The 27,713-nt window shown below is 41.5% G+C and overlaps 1 protein-coding gene and 1 long non-coding RNA gene across 26 annotated transcripts in view; one reads left to right on the plus strand and one right to left on the minus strand.

The window, feature by feature from the left end:
* Window positions 1-27,314, minus strand: LOC133255002 (uncharacterized). Of its 2 annotated transcripts, none has more exons than XR_009738827.1 (3): window positions 26,712-27,314; window positions 21,974-22,064; window positions 1-1,577 (listed from the first exon to the last, which is right to left on the minus strand). It is a non-coding gene; the product is annotated as an uncharacterized LOC133255002 (long non-coding RNA). The 2 variants fall into 2 exon arrangements; XR_009738826.1 differs by lacking the exon at window positions 1-1,577 and adding an exon at window positions 19,641-20,774.
* The window catches only part of TTLL5 (tubulin tyrosine ligase like 5), a 318,832-nt gene that overhangs the window by 17,827 nt on the left and 273,292 nt on the right, over window positions 1-27,713 (plus strand). For all 24 annotated transcript variants that reach the window (XM_061429505.1, XM_061429521.1, XM_061429506.1 and 21 more), the window contains exons 4-9: window positions 3,607-3,689; window positions 4,970-5,076; window positions 8,513-8,643; window positions 13,709-13,791; window positions 21,183-21,252; window positions 21,678-21,762. In XM_061429505.1, coding sequence (XP_061285489.1) covers window positions 3,607-3,689; window positions 4,970-5,076; window positions 8,513-8,643; window positions 13,709-13,791; window positions 21,183-21,252; window positions 21,678-21,762 — 559 coding nt within the window. The remainder of the gene's footprint in view (window positions 1-3,606; window positions 3,690-4,969; window positions 5,077-8,512; window positions 8,644-13,708; window positions 13,792-21,182; window positions 21,253-21,677; window positions 21,763-27,713) is intronic.

The following is a 27,713-nucleotide window of genomic DNA, read 5'->3' on the forward strand; positions in this document are numbered from 1 at the left end:
TCCAAAAAACCTTTTAAATTTATTGTGATCATTGTATCTCCAGAAACTGAATATGTGCCCTGGATTAAGCTATGTCACAATCTTAATGAATATACAAAATTGAGAAAAACAGTATGAGTAAATTAAAACTTCAGTAAGTAATCAACATAAAAGTAGAAAAAATAGAAATCCATTTCTTAATATATGAATTGTGCATTTACAAAATTAGTTGGATCGTTTATCCATAGTTGAATATTACTTATTGCTAGAGTGAAACAGTTCAGCTAATTCCTCTTCGTATTGATCGTTTTTATAGAGATAAGCTCTAGGAAACTTTAGAACACACACTCTTGAGCATTGTACTGCGCTGTTTCTTATATTATACTTCCCACTGCTTTTCTTGTAACAATATTGTAAAGACAATATAACAGTGATTGACCATTAGGAAGACTCCGTACCTGGGCTTTACAAGTTTGCTGTGGGAATGAGAGTATGGAGTGTCTGGCCTTATGGTTCCAGTCCTCCTGTGTCTGCTTGGCACGGTGTTCTGCTAGGGCTGGGCAAGTGGCAGCAGGGATTTATGAATGTTTTCACATAAAGTTATAAAAAGAAATGCTTATCTTTGACTCTTGAGGCTGAATTTTGTTCCAGAGCCTGTTCATATGTTTCTGTATTATACTCACTCAGAAATTGTTCAGTGTGCAGTCCTTTAAAAAAAATTCATTCTGCCAAATTCTTCAGTTCAGTTCAGTTGCTCAGTCGTGTCCGACTCTTTGCGACCCCATGAACTGCAGCATGCCAGGCCTCCCTGTCTATCACCAACTCCCGGACTTCATGCAAACTCTTGTCCATCAAGTTGGGGATGCCATCCAGCCATCTCATCCTCTGTCATCCCCTTCTCCTCCTGCCCCCAATCCCTCCCAACATCAGAGTCTTTTCCAATGAGTCAACTCTTTGCATGAGGTGGTCAAAGTATTGGAGTTTCAGGTTTGGCATCAGACCTTCCAAAGAAATCCCAGGACTGATCTCCTTTAGGATGGACTGGTTGGATCTCCTTGAAGTCCAAGGGACTCTCAAGAGTCTTCTCCAACACCACAGTTCAAAAGCATCAATTCTTCGGCACTCAGCCTTCTTCACAGTCCAACTCTCACATCCATACATGACCACTGGAAAAACCATAGCCTTGACTAGATGGACCTTTGTTGGCAAAGTAATGTCTCTGCTTTTGGATATGCTATCTAGGTTGGTCATAACTTTCCTTCCAAGGAGTAAGCGTCTTTTAATTTCATGGCTGCAGTCACCATCTGCAGTGATTTTGGAGCCCAGAAAAATAAAGTCTGACACTGTTTCCACTGTTTCCCCATCTATTTGCCATGAAGTGATGGAACCAGATGCCATGATCTTCGTTTTCTGAATGTTGAGCTTTAAGCCAACTTTTTCACTCTCCTCTTTCACTTTCATCAAGAGGCTCTTTAGTTCCTCTTCACTTTCTGCCATAAGGGTGGTGTCATCTGCATATCTGAGGTTATTGATATTTCTCCCAGCAATCTTGATTCCAGCTTGTGCTTCTTCCAGACCAGCATTTCTCATGATGTAGTCTGCGTATAAATTAAATAAGCAGGGTGACAATATACAGCCTTGACGTACTCCTTTTCCTATTTGGAACCAGTCTGTTGTTCCATGTCCAGTTCTAACTGTTGCTTCCTGACCTGCATACATGTTTCTCAAGAGGCAGGTCAGGTGGTCTGGTATTCCCATCTCTCTTAGCTAACAATTTATAGTGATGTGTAGAAAGAGATTCAATATAATGGGCCAGGGAAAATGTTAGTCTTTCGAGGTATATAGAAGCCTCACATGATTACAGACATTCTTCTTAGCCAGGAGTCACAAGCGCAGAGTGCTCTCTGGGGCCTGGCAGGAAATGGGTTTGGTAGGCCAAGTGGTGAAGGTGCTGAACCCCGGACAGTGAGCGTCTGTACTGACAGAAGCATGTGCACGTCTCTGCTTGACTGTTGCCTTGCCAAAGGGAGAGCCCAGGGTCGCCAGGGTTTTCAAGAGAAGTCCAGAAATCTATATTTTTATATGAATTCCTCCAATTGAAAAAGATTAGAAATTTAATTTAATTTTTTTTTAATTTTTAAAAAATATTTTTAATTCATTTATTTGGCTGCACGGGGTCTTAGTTGTGGCACACGGAATCTTCAATCTTTGTTGTGGCATGCGGTATCTATTATAGCTCCCTGGCTAGGGGTCAAACCCGGGCCTCCTGCATTGGTGGTGTGGAGTCTTACCCACTCGATCACTGGGGAAGTCCCTCAATTTTATTTATTTATTTTAACACATAAAAATTTTTTTTTTTTTTTTTGGCTGTGCTGAGTCTTCCTTGCTGCACAGGTTTTCCTCTAGCTGGGGTGAGTGGAGGCTACTCTCTAATGGCAGTGTGCAGGCTTCTGATTGGGGTGAATTCTCTTGTTGCTGAGCATGAGCTCTGGGCCATGAGGGTTTCAGTAGCTGCGGCACAAGAGGCTCAGTGGTTGAGCCTCCCAGGCTCTAGAGTACAGGCTTCATAATTGTGACACACCGGCTTAGTGGCTCTGTGGTGGCATGTGGGACCTTCCTGGATCAGGGGTGGAACCTGGGTCTTCTGCATTGGCAGGCAGATCCTTTATCCCTGAGCCACCAGGGAAGCCCCCCTCAATTTTTTTTTTTAAAGCACAATGAGAACAAAGAAGCCAGGTCTGCAGATTGGTTTCGATCCGCACATCACCAGTTTATCATGTCTCTGGTCTAAGATATGCTGGTGATCAGAATTGTTGCACATGGGGCTATCTAGAACAGGGCTTCCTAGCCTTTTTTGGTGTAGTGAATGGTGTTGGCAGTATGGGGAAGCCTGTGGGTCTCTTCTCAGACTAATGTTTTTTAGGTGTATTTTAAAGATACACAAGACTACAAAGAAAATAAATTGTATTGAAATATAGTCTCAGAATATTTTTCAAAACCAAGTTTGTGATATGTATGCTTTTTATTAGTGTGCTAAATAACATGACTTAGTTGTGGGTCTGTTAACTCTATTAATTTTTAAATACTGTGAGAATAAGTGATTTTTTTGGGGGGCTGTGCCTTGCCGCTTGCAAGTATCTCAGTTCTCCAACCAGGGACTGATCCCAGGCCACCGCAGTGAAAAACCTAGAGTCCTAACCACTAGGCCACCAAGGAACTCCTGAGAATAAGGGGTTTTTTAAGATAACTGAACAACTGTAGAAGAATCTTAGAGTACTTGCTGTCTCTGGGTGGCAGGGTCACAGGCACTGCTAGTACCATTCCGCTTTGTTGCTTACATTCCTGATTGAAGGTACTGTTAAATTGCAACTAGAAATTACTGAAAACAAGGATGTCATTTCTCCCCCCACCTCCACCCCATGTTTTGTGAAGCCCCATGGACCTCAGGTTCTCTGGTTAAGATCCCCTTGTTCCAAAATAATCCACTTATTAGTAGCATAAGGATAGCAGTATAATGTTATTTTGTGTAATTACGATACGGCGGCCACCATATTACTGTTTATCTCTTTTATTCCTTTCTCCACAGTTAACTTTCCTGTTATTGAACTTGATTCTGTTTTTCTTTAGAACGTTATCACTTGTCTTACAAGATTGTACGAACAGACAGTCGCCTGGTACGCAGCATTCTGACAGCCCATGGATTTCATGAAGTAAGCTCATTTTCATTACCTTACCTGATTTGCTCAAAAGCTGAAAGTCCCAGCTACCTAACTGACTATGATCTAACAAGGCTAGCTCTAGAAAGTACATGGGACCCCTACTTAGAGATGATGCAGAATTTGCATTGACTTTCTGAGTGGCTTTACCATGAAATACATGGAAAACATTTCCACAAGATTGTGTGGGTTTTTTTTTTTTTTTTTTTTTAATTTTTTTCCTTGCTATGTTTTTAGGCATGGGATAGAGGCAGAGATGTCCATAAGGAATTGTCTAATACTCAGTTAGAGCTCTTTGATTATAAGCAACAGAAACAGACTCTGCCTAACTTAAACCAAAAAGGAAAAGGAATTTGTAGTAAAGATGTGCATAAAGTGGCTAGCAGAATCAGAGGAACAGCTGAAAAAGCAGGCCTTTGAAAGGGAGACTGCAATAGCCCTAGGGATCTGGCAACAGAAGTCTTCAGGACTACCTTTGCTGCTGTGGAATTAATTGACTCTATTCATTGTCCTTATGCCTTTCTCCACTCAAGAGCTGTATTCTGGAGATGAAATGATTGGACTAGCTTGAGTCAAGGGTCCACTCCTTGGGGGAAAGGAGGGGTGGGCGATTGGCAGATCCTTTAAAAGAAAATTGGGAAAATGGGGATGTTGGTATCAATAGGGACAGGTAAAAATGCTGGTCAGACTTTCATTGTAGATATTTTGAGACAATTGATAAAAGTCTAGTTGTTCACTTCTTATCTTACATTGAGATGTGAAATAGACATTTTGAGGAAGTTCTGATACCAGTTTATATCCTGTCTTTGTTGATTTTTATCTACAGGGTTTAAAGTGGTACCTGCTACATCAGAGGCAGAGGATACATAATTGTTGAGTGAATGAACAAATGAGTTCTAGTGAATGAATGCATTCTGAGTTGGTATAAGGTTTTAGATCTGATATCACTTTATACTCAGCATCTGCAAGGACAGTCTGATAAGGGAGTCCTCATCTCTTACTTTGATATGTAATAATATTAAGAGGTATCATGGACTTCTATAAAAGAGTTAATTCTACTCTTTGTAGGTAGTACTTGCCCAACTCTCACAGTTCTTTAAACTTGCTTATGCCCGTGTTCTTACACTCAGCTTTTTTGTCTTACTAGGCTCAGATCCTAATGGGCCCACCCCCATGAGTGCTCTGTGGGTGAATAATCTCTATGGCTTTTTCTTCCATTTTTCTTCCAGGGGCTGTCTCTGGTGGTTCTTATCTTGTCTTTTTATCTGCCTTAGGTTCATCCGAGCAGCACTGACTATAACCTAATGTGGACAGGATCCCACTTGAAGCCCTTCTTACTTCGTACCCTCTCTGAAGCACAAAAGGTTAATCACTTTCCCAGGTAATGCTCTTGCAGCTACTTTGCTCCATTTAAAGGTACCTGACATCGAGGCATGTAGCCAGCAGAGCTAATTAACATCTTTTAAAAAAAAGGAAATCTGTGATATAGGGCAGCTGTGTATAAATCAAACTGAGGTGTTCACCTTCTTGGATGTAGTTGAAAACTTTGTGAGGGCTCTGTAGGATGGATGGTTTTAAAATACACTACTCTGGATTGCAAATCCCATAGATTCTCTTTCCTCAAATCGAGCTGCATGTGAGCCCCTCAATGTGGCTAGAGTCTCACCTCTCACCTCCTTTTTCATTTACTGTTTTTCCCCTTTATAAAAGAATAGCCCACCTAGATTCTTAATATGTATATTATGCAGAGATGTAAAACTTTCCAGAGTTCCAAACATGGAATGAAAAAAATTGATGTTTACTCCAGATAATAGTATAATGAATCTTTTAGCCTGTTAGTGATTTCCATTTCTTTGCTTTTTAACAGAGTTAAAGAAGGACATGATCAAGTTGTCAGCTGATAAATCATTAAATATAAATTTTAATGATAGGTCGTCTTTTGGCTTTTGACTTATAATTAGTAAATAGTTCAAAGAATTGAGGATCATTGCTGTATTAAACTTCTTCCAGTCAGTTAGGTTAATGTCAGCCTCGAGAGGCAATCCTGCTTGGTAGCTAGAAGCAGGAGCTCTGTAGCCAGGGTACCTGGGCCCCGATCTCAGCTCTGCTGACTGATCTTGGGCAGGTGAGCTTTCTGAGCTTCGGCTTCCTCATTTGTAAAAAGAAGATACTAATAACACACACTTTGTAGGACTATAGTGAGGATTTTAGATATCAAGATCTGAAGTGCTTAGAACGTCACATGCCTGCCTCATAGTAAACACTGTATATAAGTGTTAGCTATTCTGTTTCTCAGTGTTTACATCTGTGAAAAAGCAAACAGGAATAGAATTGATGCTGAATCCCCTGCTTTATTCTAGCAGTGAGTAATATTCAACGACAGAGAGATACATGGCCTGCTGGGGAAGAGGGCAGGTAATCTCATCTATCTAATGAAGAGATGCAGATCTAATAAAAATTGTGTTAATTGCTCAGTGGTTATGTTATATTTTATTTCCAGGACTTATGCCCCAGTTACTCACTCAAGAAGTTTTCTTTTCAATCACTTCATGTATTTTACTCCTCATTTTTATGAAATGAAGTTTTCTTCTTGATTATTCAGTTCTACTGTCTCATATTTAGTTAATGTGTATAAATACCCAGCTTATGCTGTCTCCAACATCAAATAATTTCTTCATCATCTTAGATAAATGTGTATTTTAAATCTTTTCAACAGGTTCCAGTTTTATTTTATATTTGAGCTTCATGGGCAGAAAATAGTTTAAACCTTAGTTTCTTCCTTAATGTCTGGAAGATGTGACTGGTTTTCTAAATGGGTGACTGGGTAGTTGAAGTAAATCAGATGCAGCTATTTTAAAGAAATATTTAAACAGTCTTAAAATAGCCCACAGTAGAGACTGCATTCCTAATGCCTGTTAGTAATATATTATTTATTTCAATAGCTTTTGAAATACGCTGTAGGTATATAGGAATTCCATCTCAATTTGAACTCAGTATTCATAAATTCTAACCTATGTTTTCTTGACTCCTGTTTGAATTGTAGGAGCTCAGCTGACTCATGAACAAGAAGAATGCAAACACTTAAAATGTTTCCAATATTATTGTGTTCTTTTTTAATGTAACTTTTTATTCTAAATGTAGACTTTTAGAAAAGTTGCAGAAATAATACAGAATTCCTTTGTTTTCTTTACCTGGTTTTCCTTTTGTTAACATCAGTTATAACCATAGTGTAATTATCAAAATGGAGAAATTGATTTTTGTTTGATATATATTATAATCAAAAGTTACAGTCTTTATGGTGTTTTGATGAATTGTGTACTGTGTTCCTGTAATGATAGGTCAATGTATGGATAACAGACACAGCCTTATGATCACAGGAAATTAAAAAGTATTAAATATAATTTGTATGCACATTTTTCTTATAGAAAAGGTATAATATAATGTAAAAGACACAAGTATTGAATCTGTTATGGTAGGCTAAGCTGTTTGTGGGAAACGTAATGGAAGAAGTAAACGGAAGGACAAAAGTGGGGAGTCATGTCTGGGTGGGAGTATGAGGGTGGCTTTTGGGGTGCTGGGAATGTTCTGTGCTCAGTGGTGGTCACACAGACTGAAGTTTATCATGCTCTGCATTTGTGACTTGTTTATTTTCCTGTTTTTATGTTAATTTCAGTAAAAAATGTAATATTTTAAAAAAGTGAAATATTTACTGATGAGGAGAGCCTTTCTTTTATAATACTTAGAAAATGCACAGTGGCTAATGAATCCTATTGTTATTGAGGTTCCCTTGCATGTACTTAAAAGAATACTGTTATAGTTTTATTTTAAAACTATATTTGCCATTCGTTAGATCCTTTGGAACAATTTAAGTTTATGATGAAAAATCTTACATGTCAACTAAAAAGATATGTGGTTTCCCAAAATTTGTATCAGGAGTACCAAGCAAAAATGTTTGGAGACCACTAATACTGGGTAGCTGTACGAGAATGTGTTGTTTTTCTTATCCTCTGGTTTATTGTTTCTAATTGCTTAATGATAAGCGTCACTGGGGGTACATTACAGTCACAGGTCTTAATTGCAGATTCAAGGAATCACCATTTCCAGAGAAGGTATATATTTAAAAAGCACCTTCCAGGTGCTTAATCTTTCTAGGTAAATATATTCCTAGAAAGTTACATATTTTAAAAGCAGTGAGTGATCCATATCTCAGTCAAGTTCAGAAATCACTGATTTAGACCAAATCAGTTTTTTGGACCATCTGTAGCAAAATCACCTGGAGTGCATGTTTAAATGCAGAATCCTAGACTTCATCCCCCAATTTTGGGAGACGTGATCTTGGAACATTCATTTTTAAGGAACTTTATGAGTGATTCTTATGCACACTCAAATTTGAGGACCTCTGCTCTAGATCCAAGGAGGACAGTGGGTAAGGAAGAAGTGTTGGTGATACCTAGATCTTGCAAAGAAACCTTTGATTTTAAGAAATCAAAGTGAAAATTTTGAACTGAGCAACAGATGGAATGTGTTTTTAATGGTTACAGCAAAGATTCTTGGTTGGTCTTTAAATAGTACAACAAACCAGAGACTCATGAGTGCGGTCATGGCTAACTGAAGCCCATCTTTGTAGTTTGCCAGATTCCAGTCCCTGATGGGTAGCAGTGATTGCCCTGGTTTTAAGGTGATCATTTCCTTGACAAAGTGATAGATTTGGGGTATAAGACTGTCCTCAGTAACTGCTCATAAACTGGGAACTCTTTAACATAGGAAAACCTCTGAGTCATAGTTTACTGAAACGGCAATGCTTTTATGAAACTTAGGTCATATGAACTAACCCGGAAGGACCGACTGTACAAAAACATCATTCGAATGCAGCATACACATGGATTCAAGGCTTTTCACATCCTCCCCCAGACCTTCCTGCTGCCAGCTGAGTATGCGGAATTCTGTAGTAAGTGCTTGACTCCTGGTGCCCCATCCCTCATCCCCATTCCCAGCAACTGAACTTGGAGCAGAGTTATTTACTCCCAAGGGCTTTTCAAATGCTTAAAAAGTTGTTTCTTGAGTAAAACAGCTGCAGAGATAACTTTAACACTGTTTTATGCTGAGTATGTCTGTGTGTGTTTATTCTTAGTAAGCTTGTCAGTGTCAGGTATGTAAGGACACACTGGGGTGTCATATAAATGTGCTCCTGTCTAGCACGGAAAGTCCTTCTTCACTGGTGAGTTAGTGCCCATGTAAGGAAGATTGTACTTCTGCGTATGAACCACAGAGGCACCCTTTTTGGTATCTCTCTTCCTCTTGTCATTTAAGGAATGTTTGTCACCTCAACTTTTGGACGTGTGTGACTTATGTTCTTCGGGGGTACAAGTATCACGCATCTTTTAGTGATAGGGTTTAGAGGTGCCAGTTCGTCACCCTGTTTCCTTGGAGTTTAGACTAATTGAAATATATTCATGGGAGTGAGATAGCAATGCGGATGTCTGCTGTCTTGCTGGTTAAGCTAGATAGGAATGTGTGGCCTGCATACAGGTGTCATTGTTTCTTTTGCCTTAAAGTGAACTTAGACCTCTTTATGTCCAGACAGAGGGGACAGGCTATTTCAGGTTTTGCTCCTTGGTGTGCAGAGCCTGTCTCTGCACAGGCTTAGTGCACAGAAGAGGCATAAGTACAGAGAAGGAGTGAGGCAGGTCTTTTGGGAGAGTCTAAATAGAAGCGAAGAGCTGACTCATTTGAAAAGACCCTGTGCTGGGAAAGATTGAAGGCGGGAGGAGAAGGGGACGACAGAGGATGAGATGGCTGGGTGGCATCACTGACTCAAGGGACATGAGTTTGAATAGACTCTGGGAGTTGGTGATGGACAGGGAGGCCTGGCGTGCCGCAGTCCATGGGGTCGCAAAGAGTCAGACACGACTGAGCGACTGAGCTGAACTGAAGTAGAAGCAGTGATAATAGCTGATGAACATTTTCCTTCTGTTAAGCCCTCTTCTAAGTGGTGCCTTACTCTGAGGTAGGAACTGTTACTACTCCCAGCTTTGTAGGTGAGAAGACTAAGGTACAGAGAGGTTAAGTATCTTTCTGTAGATTATACAGCTGTTTGGTTCCAGAAGCCAAGCTCCTCACCACTGTGCCTTGTAACTAAAGACACTGGGCATGTGCACACAATGACCATCTCTCAATACCTCCCTTGAGAGAAGCCACTTCTGTGAGGGAGATCAGATTTGACACAGGATAGACGGATAGTTTTCTTCTCACTAAGTCCGAGAGAGAGACTCTTCCTCTATTATGAGGAAGCATGGAAAGAGGAAGAGAAAGTTTGCTCTAGACTTCCTGCTTTGATTCTGTTAGTCTGTTGGACTTTGAGTCTGGTCTGGTCGCCCAGTGGGGTGTTCATCCTCTGGGACTCGCGTCAGGGGTGGTCACAGGCCTCCTCCTTCACCTCGGAGAGGCCGTTCCTCTGAGAGCACCTGTTGCCCGTGCTGGGACTAGTGGCTCAGTGTTGGGCCACAGCAGGCTCTGGAACGGGTCAGAACAGAGAATTCAGTACATGAATTAAGTTAACTTCAGAGCGACAGTGTACTCAGAGCTGAACGTTTGCAGTTAGGGATTTTTGTTAGGGGGTTTAGCCACGATACCAGAACCTCCTGTGTCTTACCTTTCTCCTCTGTTCAGTGGGACTGTTACCTGTATGAATGTTATAGTGCTGGGATGTTTAAGTAGCTTGATACATGGAAAGCACTTGGAGTGGGGCCTGATAGGTACATAACACATGTTCAATAATATTTCCTACTTCAAGTTATGTTGAGATGCATTGTTACATAAAAAAAGTAAAAAAATTATGTAGGAAGCCAACATGATAGCCTAAAAATGCCTCAGCTACCATGTCAGCAATGTAAAAGGGTTCCTGACAGTGAACACCTCCTGCTGTTGAATCCCTAATGAGAAATCAAAGTCTAGAATAATTCTGTATTAAACACTAAAGGGATATTAAGTTGAAAATTCCCTTTTCCCTCTCCACTAGTTCCTATTCTGTGGTTCTTCCCCACCCTTTGGAGGCCGGTTTGAGGGCTGAATGCTCATTCAGAAGGTTGGATAGAGTTAGAGTGCCCCCATCTGTTCAAGCCTGACCTGTTCTTCAGTGGGATTGCTACTGCGTAATATTCTTCAAATTGTAATGGGTTCTGCATTCTAGAAGGGCAAGAGGAGTGTCACGTTTGGACCTGGTGTGGGTTTGAGGTGCCTGCCGGCTTCCACGTGGTGATGTTTTACAGGCAGTTGTAAGGGGAGTTTTGAATTTTTGCCAGGGATATAGATTCTTGAAGTTGTAGATGTGGAGGTGGATATGATTACCATGGACGAGAAAAAGAGAGAGAGGAAGAACCACAGAGAAATCAGAGGGGAGAGAGAGGTTGAAGATACGAGCAAAGGAATGAGATCCCAGACGAGGCAGGAGAGAGTTTGATCAAGAGCGCGAGTAGAAGGGTGAGTCTCTCCTCTAAAAGGTGGAAGGAAGGAAGCTAAGTGGTCATCGAGATAGCACTTTTCAATGGGAGGGAAGCAGGTGAGTGGGTTTATGTTACAAATCACCAGCCTTCTTGGTGAGGAGGGCGATGAGGACACATACCAGGAATGAGGGGCCTAGGGATGGGTTTGGGTGTTTGAGGGGCAGAAAGACGCGTGAATAGCCTGCAGTGGGCCTTTGGAAGAGAACTGGTGAGGAACATGAGGGCTGCCTGAAGATGCTAGAGATACCAGTCAAGGCGGGTCTCATGAATTTGTAGCTTTCTGTTCTTATAAGGGAAAACCTGAAATGCATCTTTGCAGAGCCCAAGCCCACAGACCAAACACTGCCTCAGAAGATGAAAAAGCCTGGATATTGCCAAACTGTTTCCAGTAATTAGAATGTGAGGCTTGGAATATACGGACCAGATCTTGCTAGATTCCCAGTGCCACTGCTGCTAGTGTAACGGTGTGTGGTACAGTTGGAGGTCCGTAGGCAGACAGGGTGGCGCCAATATCAGAAAGGCAGAGACCTTACCCTACAGCCCAGCAGATTCCTGGTTACTCCTCACGGGCCAGAATTGTGTCCTCTGGCTATCTTTAGATGTAAGAGAGGCAGAAATAATTCAAAGGAATGAGCAAAACTTTGATGCCAGCCAGTTAATTGCAGATGACTGGATTTCATAGCAATCAGTAAACTTATAGAATCCTAATAGTAGGATTATGAGAGATCTCATAATTTGAATTTAAAGCCTGCATTTTAAAGATGAGACTGGGTAATTAGAGCTCAGATCTTCCTACTCCTGGTTCAGTGCTTTTTCCGTTAGACAAGCATGCTGCCACTCTAGGAGCTAGAAGGCACTGGAAAGAATTGCAGGCCCCTGGTCTAGTATATTTCGTCCTGACAGACTGCCCAGCTCTTTGCCCTGCCTCTGCTTCTGATGCACATTTTTGGAACCTGTGAAAGAAATCAGTCCTTGTTCTGAAATACAACAAATCAAGGAGAAACACCTAGCATAAAGGACAAATTTTTGGTATTTAAGATTTTGAGAATATGATAAAAGTGAAGCACCAATAGAAGCAGCAACTTCTGATAAGGCCCATCCACAAAGTAAGGTTTGTTAAAAGTGTTAGATGGCAGAAGTTGCATTTAGCTAGATTTTCCCTGTTCTGAAAACAAGCTTTTTCTTCATTCATTTGTTCCCAGAGGGTTCTGTCTCCAGTGAGGTGTGGTCATTTTCTGTGGCATTCCTGTGGCCCCCTCCCTCCTCTTTGTGAATGTCTGATTTCTTGCTTAGTGTCTGCCTTTCTGCTGGGCTAATCTCTGTGAAGGTGAAGACTATCTGCATTCCACACACTCGAGAACTGCTTGACATGTGTTGGGTACTTAGAAGTACTGAATGAATGAAGTTTAAAAAATCTTTTTGTTTTCTTTTAATAGTTCCTTTTGTTTTCAATCTATTGTAATCTCAGAATTTGGGGATAATGGCAAAATTTGGGGATACATATACATATATTCAGTGGCTTCACTTTATAGAGATTAATAAAGGTTAATTTGTCTTATAACTGTAAATATGCCATCCATTACAAGACTCTAAAATTACATAAATTATATTTTTTGAAAGGTAATATAGTCATGGCACAAGAGAAGTACAAAACGATAATCAGTGAAAAGCCTTTTTCCTCCTCTCTTTCTCAGTCATCTAGTTCTCCCCAGAAGTGATCAGTATAGTATTTATACATATCCTTCTAAAGATATTCTGAGTGCTTACTAGCACATGAATTGAGTGTGTTTGTGACCAGATGGAGTGTATGATAACCAGTGCCTTGCACTTGACTTCTTTTCACTCAGCAGCCTGTCTTTGAGCTCATTGCCTCTCATTAATAACATTCTCATTTGTGTGTCTGCTTAGTATTTCATTATGTAGAACAGGTGTCTGGAAACTCCAGCTTTTGTGTCAAATCTGGTCCCATGAACTAAAAAAATGGTTTTTACATTTTTAAATGGTTGGGGAAAAACAAATCAAAGATGAATAAAATTTTGTGGCATGTGGAAATCATAGGAAATTTGGTGTCCATCCATAAAGTTTTGGGGGACCCAGCCATGCCCCTTTGTTTACATAGTCTTTCTGGTGGCTTTTGAGCTACAGTGACAGAATTGAGTAGTTGTAATAGAGATTGCATGGCCTGCAAGATTCTTGAAGGTGGTTTGTGACAGTAATAGACTAACATCTGAATATGTGCCTTATTTTGTCTTCATCCTCTCATTCAAGAAGGGAAATGATGTAATTTTGCTGTCTCCTTTTTTCTCCTTATCTCTTTCCCTTCTCTCTCTATCTTCTCATTTTTAAGGCTAGTCCAAAAATACAGGTTATTTTAGCTGCTGTCCTTCACTTGGAAATTTGGAAAATTCTTTGGGTACCTGAGTAGATAACCATGTTGAAATTTGAGATAATAAACTCATGTCCTTTCTTTCTCCCCCCCTTTTTTTTTTTGTCTTCCAATATTTTGAGCAGATTCATATTCAAAGGACCGGGGACCTTGGATCGTAAAACCAGTGGCCTCTTCCAGGGGGCGGGGCGTCTACCTGATCAACAACGTGAGTTTGTAACGGGGGCACACTTGACTCTGTTTGTTCTTCCCTTTGTGTTAGCTAAGTGTGCGTTCAGAAGTGTACTTTGAGGGAGGGCATGAGTCTACTGTTCACCTTACTGGCAGTAACCTCCTCCCGTGCCAGCAGTTACTCTACAGCTAATGTCCACTTGATTGAATTTGGGGGGAGGGCAGCCTTTACTGTCAACAGAAAAGAAGTACTTTTTCTGCTTTCAGCATTCTGTCTTGCAAATTCCTCCACACTAAGCATTAGCTGGTAGCACGTACATTTAATTTCTATCGTGGGGAGAACTGTGGGTTCCTACCCTCAAGATCATCAAGCAAATTAACCTTAATTTAATTCGGCATGGCATCCTTGTTGCTCCTGCCAGCCCCCCTTCTTCCTCCTCATCCGCTTCTTTTTTCAGAAGTCATCAGTATCTTGATTCTTTGCCAGATCCTCATTAAAAGTTGTTTTTCAGTTGGACAGATATACAGAGTAAATAAAGTCTTAACCCCAGTCTCACTCATTAGACTTTTAACAGTAGTTAGTAACTCAGTACAGTTGATTTGTGTTTTATCTTTTCTCAACTTTACATTTTGTTTCTTAATTCTCAGTTTGATATTCACTGCACGCATATCGCCTCCTATCCTCCCTTCCACATTCCATCTCTAAGTTCAATTACTTTTTTATTGTTTTTATATTTTAAAGGTTTATCATGTTTACATTCTCTTCAATAACTGTGATTCAGTTTCTCTGCTTTATAAGTTGAGTAAAAAATTTAAACTTACGGAAATTTTACAGATGGGAATTCTGGAATTTAATCAATATTTCTGTCTGGGTCTTTGTTCATACTTCCTTCTGCACATTTGGTCAGCCCTTTCAGTTTAGAAACTAGTGATTTTTCTTTATTTCAGGGAAAATCATTCATTTTTGTCTTGTTCTCCTTCTGAAACTCCTTTTTGAAGCATTTTGGGTCTTCATGTCAACTTTTTTCCATTTTAAACTCTCTGTCTTTTCCCATCATTATCTTCTGGATCACCAGTTTGAGTGCAATCCATTTTATCATTCATTCCATCTACTGTATTTCTATATTGGCTCTCATAACGTACAAAAACTCTTATTTTCCGATTTGCCTTTTTTTTTTTTTTTCTGGATAACATCTTGTTATTGCTTAATAGATGCAGTTTACCAGCTGGTCTTTCTGACCATACGAATTGAAAGCTTTTTAAAGTTCTCTTTTGTTCCATGACTTTTCTTGGGCCCTTTTTTTTTTTTCTCTTGAAATTGTGTTCTCTCAATTTTAGTGACCTTCAGTGTTGAGTCATACTAATGAACGGAAGAGTAGACTGATTGAAATTGACGGCCGGCCTGGGTTTCCCCTGCCATTGTATAGGACCGATTCCCTGGACAGGAGGGCGGACTGAGCCTTGTGGCAGGGGCAAGGCCTGTTGACTGTCAGTCCGCACCGTAGGTTGCTGTGGGTGAGGATCGTTGCCTCTTCCCTCTCCCTTGCCAAAACAGGACTGGTCTGATTGTGGATTTAAAGGAAGTAAAAGAGGAAACAGACAGAACAGGCTCCATCTTGAAAGCAGGACTCCATCTTGGGCTGGACTGTGGACTTTGAGCTCTATGCCCAGTATCTATGGAAATGACATACCAACTGGAAAACCAGACCCCCTGGATGGAAGAGCCCCAGGGCTCCTACCTAGACTCTCCCTCGCCTAAACAAATACCCTAATTATCTGTGTAACCGAATAGAATCATAAATTCTATTATGCTTATTGGGGTATGACCACAGGCCTATTGATAATTGTCCACGGTTAACTACCTAGGCTTAAGGCATACGAATCACGAGTTTAAGGCATATGAATCATGGGTTAACTTTGATTGTTGCTTTCTTTTCCTTTGTTCATACTAGTTTCAGGGAACTTGGGGAGGTAGGTTTGAGTAAGTACACTTAGGATTTATAAGGTTTTCACAAAAATTGGTCGGGTTCCCTGCACTCCACTATCTGCATTGCCCTTCTGGGTGAGTTTGTTTCCCGGAACGCAAGGCTATAACAGAGGAGTTTGGCGATCTCCCTCTGGGGCGGCGCTGCCCTTCCCCTGTTTTCCCTTTTGTGTCTGCCACGGGGTTGCAGAGTTCCCCTCCTCTGTCAGATCCCTGCGCCCACGCACACAGACGTCCTCCCGTTAGGTTTCATTCTGAGGGCTAAGCTGTGGCTGTTGAAGGCCTGTTGGCCGCAGTGTTTTAAACACCATTTGTTAATTAATTATCCTATTCTTGTCCCTTGGCTCCCTCCTGCTCTCCATATGCGTGTTCACTGCCAGCTTGGAACATCTCAGATGCCTTCTTGGGAAGATCACTCTCCCCTCTGTGATATGTGGGGCTGGGTCTTCCTCTGCTGTTTTCTCAACCTGTTCCCATCTGCTTTCCGTCTTTCAGGATTTCCTTAAACCTTTGGTCTTTTGTTGGTTCCTTTAACTGTTTCTAGCTTTGTTATTTATCATTTCATTCTTTTAAAAATATCTTCTCTGTCCTTTGAGTGGGACCCTGGAAGGAAGGAGAGCTGGAGATGGATGTTGTGTGTGCAGTTGGTACACCGTCTCAAGTTTCCCAATTCTCTTTCTCTGCACACGATCTGAGCTACTTTCTATATGTGCAGAAACTGATTTTCTGAGGGGTCTTTCACATGGGAAAATCCTCAAATTCGGTCTGGACTAAAAACTGTACAGTAAACACTGATAGCCAGACCTTTTATGCTGGAGCAATACCGGATGTGGTTCTGATGCAGTAACTGTGCAGCCCCAGGCCCAGGCTGCAAGGCCTGCTCCTTGCCCTTGGGTCACTCCGGAGGGCTTCTGCCCCGGGTCTTTTGTGGACAGCAGGCCCTGGTCATATGCCGCAGAGCTCTCTTTTCTTGTTTCTGTTCTGACCTTGGTGTGACGGCTCCTGTCCAACAGCTTTTCCTCCAGCTCCGCGCCAGGAGCTCCAGTGTTGTTTGAATCTCATAGACGGCCCTCGTTTGGGTTTGGGTTTGAGCTGCCAAATGGAATTGCTATTGAAAGTCAACTGTGGTACAAGTTTGCTTTTTATTTTCTTAGACATGAGTCAAAAAGAATAGGATCTATTCCCAGCTCATCTGGGACGTTTTTCTCTTGGAATGCTCTTTTGCCCTAGTGATTTGTTATTTTAAAATCAACATCATAAAGAATAGAAAAGTTAAACTTTCCTTGGTGGGGCTGAGAACCCCGTGCCCTGACTCTTCCCTGTCTCATAAAGGGGGTGACAAGTCTTTAGAGAATGCGCGTTTGGCAGACTCTCCTCCTGCCTCCCACCTCTCCCTGGACTAACTCCCTGGAGACCCCCTGCAGAGATCAAAGTACTTGGCGGGACCCTTTGCCTGCCCCCTCTCCCTCAGTGAAGCTTTGGAATGAGTCTGATTCTTTGAGGTCTTTGGTGGAGGTGCCAGACAGAAGCCTGGGGAGATGCCAGCAAGCACCAGGGGAGCTGGCAGCATGTGGATGTAATGGGAAAATATTCCCAATTTTTCTCCAGATCTGGAATTTTATCACATCTTACCCAGACCTACAAACCATACAGTTAATACGCTCCTCTCCCTCCCTGCACACACACACACACACACACACACACACACACACACACACGGCCTCACCATCTCCTCTGTTCCATACCTGGATCCTTTCCCATGGAATATGTGACCCATTAGCCAACTGGATGAAGTAACTCTTTCCAAGGCTGCTGCCTGCTTTCCTTTTAGACTCGAGGGGAATGGAGAGGGAGGGCTCTGCTGGAGGGTCTGTGAGCCCCACTAGTGTGAGTGGGTGAGGCGTGCGGGGTAGGGCAGAGTTAGGTGTGAGGGCCAAGTAAAAACACCTTCCCCTGTCTTCCCACTGGAGCAAGAAGGGCCTCTCATTAAAAGTTCCCCATAATAGTCATAACCTTTTGGAAAATATCTGCAAATAGCCACTTTTGCCATTACGAGAATAGGACAAAGGATAGGAAAAGCATTCCTTGCATGTAACACTGAAGAGAGAGGAGTGTGAGCTCCTACAGGTGGGAGCATCTTGGCTGGTCTCTGTGCTGGGCTCTTTAACTCTGGAAACACAGCATAAAGGAGCAGAGTCGAGTTTGCTCCAGCTCCTTCAGTAACCGTGACTAAATGCCATATTTTCCCAATTTAGTATATTCAAATCAAGGAGGGAAAAGATCTGGTGTTTTCCGATTAAGGTATGGATTTGATTATGGAAATCAAGTTTAGTCATCCTTGTCTCACACATTATCCTTGGTAAATACGATACGCATATCTTCTCTGAAATTTTGAAGTATCAGGAGAGTTATGGTTAGGAGAGTATTTAGGTCACTGTTCACCCCTCTGTTTGTGAATATAATTCTCCACAGCTCTCTTGTTTCTGTCTGCTCATACATTCTCCATACGCTCGTAGGTCTCACTGTTCAACAGATATTTAGGACGTCCCTGCTGCCTGCCAGGTGCCAGCCTGCCTGAGGAGTAGGATCATCTCCTAATTCTTATGACTCTTTATTGTAGGAATAGGGATTGTATCCTAATTCTTACGTCTCTTCATTATAACTGAGTGCACTGAATCATATGAGTGGTATATGGCATGCTATGAGGCATGCTATTGAATTGTGGTACTCAGTAAATGGAACTACACAGATACTGTTGAGTTTGCAGTACTAATAATAACTGATATTCCTTGAGCATTTACTATGTGCCTACCACTGTATCTCCCAAATACAATCTCACTTAGTCTTTTTTATGAGAATCCTAAAAGGTCGTTACTATTCCTTCCTTAGTAAGTGAAGATTTTAACTCAGGCCTGCCTGGTTCCAGAGCATACCCTCTTGACCGCTGTACCGTTCTATCTTACAATAACTTAACAGATACCATGAGCTTTAAAGTCAAATTAGAAAAATGGATGTGTTTCCCGACAATTCAGATTCTTGCTTTAGCATACTTAGGAGGGCAACTTGAGCTTAGAATTTACATCATTTAAAATGAGTTAATTGGGGATGGATGAAAATATCAAGAAGATATTTGGATGAAAATATGAAAAAGGCTTGAAGATGTTAGAGATTTCATTAGTTGCTTATCTGTATATTATAGTATACAAAAAAAAAAAAACTGTATTCAAAACCATTCTTGTGTGAACTTACAGTTTAATTCCTGATGCAGACAGAAATGAGAGGTATAGACCATTGAACAAGTTATCTGAACAGTGTAAGAGATTATGTTCTGCATAACTCAAAGGACAAATGTATATAATGAGGAAGGAAAGAGAGGAAATGAGTGTGGACGTTAGCTAGAGTGTCATGGAGTGAAGACCATTACCAGTGTCCTCTCTGGTTCCGAGGAAAGCTAGGTGGTCAGATTGGGTGGTCAAGTATCCATTGTAGCCTGTAGGTGTTACTTAGTAGAAAAAGAGCTGCAATTGTTTATTTACTTTTAGGTTTGGAACACAGCCTGTAGCTTGCTGCTTTGTACTGTGATTGCATCAGTTCTTACACCCTAAGCTGACTCAAAATAGAGATAGTCTGTGTGAGAAACTGATCAGGAAATGGTGTGGGTGACCAGAGCCAAAGCATGAATCAGTAGTGATGTTGTAGTGTCCGTATGATGCATAGAAATGGCTTGTGAAGTTGTGTTCTGAGTGAGATGGCAGCAGTGGGAAATGAGAGGGAAATCTTATCATCTTCACCCCGGGGTCACAAAATTATCCTTTTAAAAAAAAACAAAAAAATGTAGTACTTAGGATAACAAATACATTTTTATAAAGACAACTTTTGAATTGGGGGGGACAGTTTTTTAGGTCAGAACTTGGGAGAAAAGTTGAAAATAGTGCTTAAGAACTGAGTTTCTGAGGCCGACTGGGTTCAAATGGTGCTCTATCACTTCTTAGCTGTGTGACTTTGAGCAGTTTCCTAACCCTCTCTGACTCGTTCCTCATCCATAATATTTGGATGGTGTTAGACCTACCATGTGGGTGTTAGATGATGATTAAATGAAATAATACTTGTGAAGGATAAGAGCAATGTTGGCACATAGCAGACGTTCGGTACGCTGGTAATTTTTTTTCCTGCTAATGTTAATAGTGTGTCTGTTGCTGCTACTATAGTTGTTATTTTCACAATTATCATCAGAGACGCTTTCCTTTTCGAGTCCTTTTGTCCCGTACGGATTGTGGTGACTGACAGCTGATTTTTCTGTCTTCATCTCACTTGGAGTTGTTCTGTTCCAGATCTTTAATCAAGAATCTACAGTAATTTCCTGTTTCCCACTATGTTCAATCTAAATTCCTCTTACCAGGGGTTTAAATCCCTTTGCCAGTGGGGTCTTCCTTTCTAATTATCTAACCATATTTTTCATTATTTCCCAATTGAATCTTTTAGCCCCAGGTCACTGAATCTGCCCACTCTCCTTTCTACCTGGGCTTTGTCTTTACACACCGGCCTCCTTTCCTTTCCACCGTGTGCTTGCTAGCTTTCAACACTCCCTTCTGAACCTACTCATCCTGAACCAGCCTTCCCTGACTGGTCCTCCTGGCAGGTCTGCATTTCCACTGGGCAACCTCATATCTCACACCTGTAGACATGCTGCTTTGTGTTCTTTTAAATTCTGTATTTTGCTCTCCCTCTCCCCAGTCATCAGACTCTTTGGGAGTAGAGCTTGGGCTCCGTGAGGGCAGGGATCTCATCTGTTTCCTTCATCACTGTATCCCCAGTGCCTTATGCAGCACCCATCAATACTCATCATTATTTATTGTATAGGCAATTCTTTTTCATTGAAAAAAATCTTTAAGAGATCTAGTTCAATCTTTACCTACAGTGGCACAGTAAGCACTATTAAGTGAATCAATGAAACATCCATCCCATTTCACGGGGAAAATGCCAGAATCCTTTGTAGAAAGATCTGTAAATTTCTGAGTAACTTGATGAAAGCCTTCCTGTAAGAATAATGGTGGTATTTTAAAATATCCAATGTGCTTTATTTACATCTGGGAGAATGCAAGTTTTTATTTATTTTTTTTAAGCAACTTTTATTTTCTTGGTATGTAAGTATTTAATATCATGTATAAAAATCTTTAGAGCTGTTTAGATTCTGTTTATTATGGGAGAGGTGCTGTGTAAATCCCTCCCCCCGCCCCCCCCCGCCCCAATAACTGGATTCTCACAATGTTTATGGAAGTGGTATATTATATGGCCAACTAATGTATGGGTAGCTTAGAGGAAAACTTTTCTTCAAGTTTTAGTTTTCCATATTATCATTTCTCAAAGGTTAAGAACTTTGCTTCTTTACAGTAAGCTAGGTTTCCTTTGCATTTTGACCTTTCAGTTTTCTCTTTGCTCAACAGCCAAACCAGATTTCCCTGGAAGAGAACATCCTGGTCTCCCGTTATATTAACAACCCCCTGCTCATAGATGGTGAGTTGTGATTAAGCCTTTGACTGGATTGGGCTAGATCTCACCAAATTTTTTTTTTTTTTAACATTTTTATAGTCTTCTCTAGTAAGTGGTTATTAAGCTAGTGTGAAATGCTTGGCAACTGTGACTCCAGAGATGAAGCTGGTTTCTTACCTACCTCATGGGATTACTTTGAAGATGATTTTGAGATAATAAAAAACAGTGTGTTCTCTTGTTATAATAGTAACAGATATGTATGGAAACTATATATGTTTATGTGGTATAATCATTATTTATCCTCAAAGGTAAGGTGTGTGCACAGTGTTTGTTTCCTGGGGGAGAGGACTGTTTTTTCTTTCACGTTTCTCTGTTACAGTTGTCCTGTTCAGTTCTGTAACAAAACCAAGAGCTTAGTTTTTCCCTTTGCACCCTGTTTTTTTTTCTAGATTTCAAATTTGATGTGCGCCTCTATGTGCTCGTGACTTCCTATGACCCTCTTGTCATCTATCTCTATGAAGAAGGACTAGCTCGGTGAGAGACCCTCGGGTGTAGGGTGTTGCTAATGTGAGTTGACCCACTGAAGAGTGTGTTAAGGTCAGGTCATCGTTCCTGTTGTATTCAACTCAGGAAAACAGGAGTGTCCCCAGAGGAGCTTCAGATTACAGAAATCAGTCTTAGTTTCATTCACAGTCTCACCCGCATATCCATGCACGTGAATAAGCCTGTATATGTACACGCTTACCTTTCCCAGCTGGGATCCAGGATCATATTGTGCTCTCATGCAGCGGTGATAAGGTAGGAAAATTCTCGGGCCACTATGCTTCACAAATGTTCTAGAAAGGAAAAAAAAATATCCCACATGTATATAGCTGTTATATACCGGACATTTATTGTAATGCTCACAACAACCTTAAAGTTGAGGTAATTTTGTAGTTGAAGGAACTGAGGCTTAGAGAGTTAAGGAAACTTGAAGTCACTTCCCTGACGTCTCCAACTGATTGACAGTGGAGAGGGCATTTAAATCCCTGGATCTGACTCCAGAGCTGAAGGCTTGAGCTGTTTCATGACCTCTTGTATTTAAGAGAGGGGCATTAGCCACTTTTTTTTTTTTTTTAATTTACAAGTCTTTAATATATTTTTAGGGATTTTATACACACACACACACATACATATATTTTTGTTTTTCTTGAGGTACTTTGTAGGTTTTAAGGTAGTGTGACTTACAAAATAAAGTTCAACTTAATTTGAAGTTTCACTTCCTGTATCCATAAAATTTTACAGCTGACAGTGTTATTTTAGACCCCTTAAATCGTTTAAAATAAGGATAAATTTGGTGTGTTTGTGTTCTTTTCATATATATATATATATAAGCGAAGTCGCTTCAGTCGTGTCCGACTCTGTGTGACCCCGTAGATGGCAGCCCACCAAACTCCCCCGTCCCTGGGATTCTCCAGGCAAGAACACTGGAGTGACTTGCCATTTCCTTCTCCAGTGCATGGAAGTGAAAACTGAAAGTGAAATCGCTCAGTCGTGTCCAACTCTTAGTGACCCAATGGACTGCAGCCTACCAGGCTTCTCCATCCATGGGATTTTCCAGGCAAGAGTACTGGAGTGGGGTGCCATCGCCTTCTCCGACAAGTAGCTTGCTCTGAAGTTCCTTATGTAGTGTAGTACTTTAGGAGGTGGTTTGCATCTGTAAAAAGCATGGCCTATACGTGTTTCTGTGTTTTAGAAAATGTACTTCAAAGATGAGAAATACCATGAATAAAAGAAGGCTATCCATATAATTATTGGTGTTTTGACATATATTATTATATTCTGGTAACTGTTCTTTTAGAATCATATTTTAATTATTTTTTAGACTTAGACGTTTTTGATACATCCTGTGACTAGGGTCCGAGGGCGAGAACATTCAACTGGATTCTAACTGCTTGAGCCATGTCTTCCCTTTACCTCTAGGTGGCACTGACAGCATTTATAAGCCCGGTCATATTCTTTACTAAGATTTTTGAGTTTAAATCCTGGGAACACTGATGGCCACTGAAGCACCCTAGTTCTGATCTCTGGTTCCTTGAAAATTGAGGGGGAGAAAAACGAAAACATTTCTCAGTGTTTAGATAAAGGGCTGAACCAGGTATCTGGGCACAAACTACTAACTCTAATCATATTTTCCTGGAAAAGTTTTCTGTAGTGTTTTGAGACACTTGTGCTCTCAGATTTTGATGTATAGGGATAAAAGCTGAGTATATTACCTAGAATGAGAAGACAGTGAAATGGGCCCCTGACTTCTGCTCAGGTGTATAAAGTGCTGAGGGTCCCTTTTGTAATCTGAGATGTCTGAGCTTCCCTACTGTGTGTGTCATGAACTTCTTCACCTCCACTCATCCTCATTCAACTTGTCTCCTGTACCCTTCTCAGGAACTGATTATGTCCTGCCATAAACTGGACTTCTTCTTTTTTTTTTTTTTTTAACTTTTTATTTTGTATTGGAGTATAGCTGTTCAACACCCCACTCCAGTACTCTTGCCTGGAAAATCCCATGGACGGAGGAGCCTGGTAGGCTGCAGTCCATGGGGTCGCTGAGGGTCAGACACGACTGAGCGACTTCACTTTCACTTTTCACTTTCCTGCATTGGAGAAGGAAATGGCAAGCCACTCCAGTGTTCTTGCCTGGAGAATGCCAGGGACGGGGGAGCCTGGTGGGCTGCCGTCTGTGGGGTCGCACAGAGTCGGACACAACTGAAGCGACTTAGCAGCAGCAGCAGCATAGCTGTTTAACAACGTTGTGATAATTGCAGGTGAACAGCAAAGGAACTCATTCTCCCCCGAACTCGCCTCCCATCCAGGCTGTCACCTAATGTTGAGCAGAGTTTCGTGTCCTATAGTAGGTCCTTGTTGGTTATTCACTTTAAATACAGTCGCATGTATATGTCCATCCCAAACTCCCTAGCTGTCTTTCCTCCTGCAATTGTAAGTTCTAAACTGGACTCCTTTTATTTTTAAAATTTATTTACTTTTAATTGAAGGATAATTGCTTTATAGTCCTGTGTGAGTTTCTGCCAAACATCAGCATGAATCAGCCATAGGTATACACATGTCCGCTCCCTCCTGCGCCTACCTCCCACCTCCCTCCCCATCTCACCCTTGTAGTTTGTTACAGAGCCCCAGCTTGAGTTCCCTGAGTCATACTGAAAATTCCCATTGGCCATCTATTTGATGTATGGTAATGTACTAAACTGGACCTCTTTTTTTTTTTTTTTTAAGAGGGTTCATGAGAGCCTATATTTGTAAATTTTAAACCAGCTGTGACTGTCCATCATCATATTTCTATTAAATGTCATTTACTGTGCTTGTTGCAGAATTAGGATGAGATGACCTGGGTAGACACCCGTGGCCACACAAAACAATCTTCGTGTTCTGACATTCTTGTTCTTTGGTAGTTGGGGGAGGAGTCACATAGAGCATGAGGAGCAGCACTGAATATTTAGTCTAGACTGGGCTTCTTGAATGGGGAGAAGGCCTCAAGGTTATGCTCACTGTTTCTCCAGGATCTCATCGCGCTGTGTTTTGCATATTATTCCAAAGGTATTTCACCCACAATATTAACACCCTCTCTATTGGTAAAATTTGGTGTCGTTTTAAGCCTCAGTCATTCAGATATGAAATGAGAGCAGTACTGATATTTATTATAGAGTTTACTACAGACGTGCAAGTGCTTTGGCTGTCGGGTGTGCGTTGGAAGTCAGAAACCACTGACCTGAGTAACTCTTGTCTCTTGCCTCCAGCTGGAACTGAGTATATATATGTATATTTAAAAAGTGGATGCTCTTCCTCAGAATAATTTGGAAAACAATTTGTAAAAATTTGGATTAAATTGAACAAAAAAAAATATGAATTTTCAAGGCTTTGGCTTATTTTACCTGAAAGTATGCTGCTGCTACTGGTGCTAAGTCACTTCAGTTGTGTCCGACTCTGTGCGACCCCATAGACGGCAGCCCACCAGGCTCCCCCGTCCCTGGGATTCTCCAGGCAAGAACACTGGAGTGGGTTGCCATTTCCCTCTCCAATGCGTGAAAGTGAAAAGTGAAAGGGAAGTCGCTCCGTCGTGTCCGACTCTTCTCGACCCCATGGACTGCAGCCCACCAGGCTCCTCCGTCCATGGGATTTGCCAGGCAAGAGTACTGGAGTGGGGTGCCATCGCCTTAGGTGAATGTGAAATCCTTACAATGGTTCATTATGATAGGCTATTAGTCCTGGGAGGGTGCATATGCTCTGCACAATAGCTTCCATGTGCCTAAGTCCCTGTGTCTTAACCACTGTGTATCTTGGCATTCATCTGTTGCTTTTTAATCCTCAGAAGCCGTTTGACTGTGTCATTACATTCAACAATAGTCTACAGCATCTCCAGCTCTGCAGCCTCTAGTAATCTTGGGTCACGTGTGTTTTAAATAGACATTACTGAAGATAATCAGTTCGGGATGAGATCACTAGACCATTTTACTTTGAGGCTCAGCAAGAAAAACCATAATCTTTCCTAAAGAGACAGAACCAGTGGCAATGTAATTGGTTTCCTTCTTTAGAAAAGAATGATTTTATCCCTTATCACTTCCATTTGGGGCCTCAAAATTCATGTTTAAGTGACAGAAAGATTAAGTTCTTTTTGCAAGACAGTTCTGTGAAAAAAGAATTTTGTGTAAATTCTTTACATTCTTAAATTTGCTGAAGAAAAAGACCCAAAGTAGGTTCTTTCTAGGTAAATCATTTGATTTGTCCTTGCTTTGTTTACATAGGAAGTAGAAAAACTCTCATCATTTTCTTATATGTGAGCCAATTATTGAGACTTTAAAAAAAAACTGTGTTAGTGGTATCTGAGTCCAGCATTTTGCCCCGTCCTAGTTGTGAGTTTCACGTGTGTGTTGCTGCTGTTTTGCACCAGCAGGGGACACTCAAGTTTCCAGAGAGGGGTGCAGTTCTCTACCGAAATGCTGTAGGTTCTTTTTCCTGTCAGAGGTGGAATCCAAAAAGCCTTTGTCCTGGATTTTACAGTTTTAGGTGGATCCAGTATGTGGTCTAAATGATTGGACGAGGCCCTTTTGGAGACAAAACTAATAGCCAAATTTTCACTGAAACAGGAAAAATAAAAAGTTAGAAAAAAAAAAAAAACCTTAAAACCAAATTGAGTTGAAAACCAAATGTGCTATCCGGTGACCCAAAGATAGGTAGCGCTGGCCACTGGGGGGAAATGAAAGTGTCCATCCAGGGAACCAGGAAAGTTCCACCCACGCTCTGGCCTGGGAGGAGGGGACCCTGACAAGGCCCAAGTCGGGGACCGCCCCTCTTCTTCCTCGGCCATATTGTTCAGTGGAAATTGAGAAAAGATCCCAAAGCATTTGAGATGCCTCTCCCTTCCTCCCCCACCCCCAGTTCCTTCTTCAGTAGCCTTCCTTGCTAATTAACACTGGCTCCGCTGGGATATTTACCTTTTCTCTGCTGGATTCCTGTGGTTTTGAAAGAATTCAGGTACTTGCCGGTTGCCAAGGAATTCAGATTACCTCACAGGCTGCACACTGTCCAGAATCTGCCACCGCAGTGAGAGGGGGGGAGAGACACCAACCAGGGGGAGAAAACCCTCTCCAGTGCTCATTGTCACCCTCCCTGGCAGGCCCCGGCTGTTTGTGAAGTTTGAGTCATTTCTGGCTCCGAAGAGCAGAGGATCAGGCTGGTAATCCCCTCCCAGACGGCTCCGCAGGGCGCTGCCTAGTCATCGCAGCACTTTGGCAGTCTCCGGCCGCAGCTGGTTGACAGCAGATCAGAGAGCTGGTGGGCCTCTCGTTCTCTTCCATGAGATTTTTCTGGGTCAGGCCGGGATGAAACCCAGTGGCTTCTGGCAAGACTGCCCGAGGTGCCGTCTCTTCATCCTCCAGGCCTTTCTGGCTCTGAACGGGTTCCACCTGCTGAAAGATAACACGTGTGCCACAGCCAGGGTCTCCTGAGAGCTGGCCTCCTCTTACTTTGTGCAGTGGTGGTGAATGTTTGTTAGAATATGTAGCTATCAAAGCGGGGTCGGGGGTGCGGTTTTAACTGTCCTCCATCTGGATTCCCTGTGACTCTGACTACGGTGTCATATTCATAGAAGAACAAAGTAGTTTTTGAACGAGGGAAGAGAGTTTGCAAAAGACCCCACTAACTCTGATTTCTTTTCCTGTTTGAGTCCCATGTTGGTCAAGTTCCCAAAGGAGCAACTCCAAGTGTAGCTTTAGTTAGTGCTCATCAGGTACCTGCTATATGTCTAATGCCGAAACCCTTTCCTTCACATTCACACTCAGGAGTTTGAGACAAATTATTATCATTGTCTTGATTCTTACTGAGAAACATTAGAAAGCAAAAAGGAAATGTTTTTGATTTAAGAATGCATTGTCAGAATAAAGATTATATATGTTTTAGTGTCACAAAATAAAAAAAAGAGAAAAGGGCATATAGTT

Source organism: Bos javanicus, chromosome 10 (genome assembly GCF_032452875.1).
Source record: "Bos javanicus breed banteng chromosome 10, ARS-OSU_banteng_1.0, whole genome shotgun sequence".
Lineage (NCBI taxonomy): Eukaryota > Metazoa > Chordata > Mammalia > Artiodactyla > Bovidae > Bos > Bos javanicus.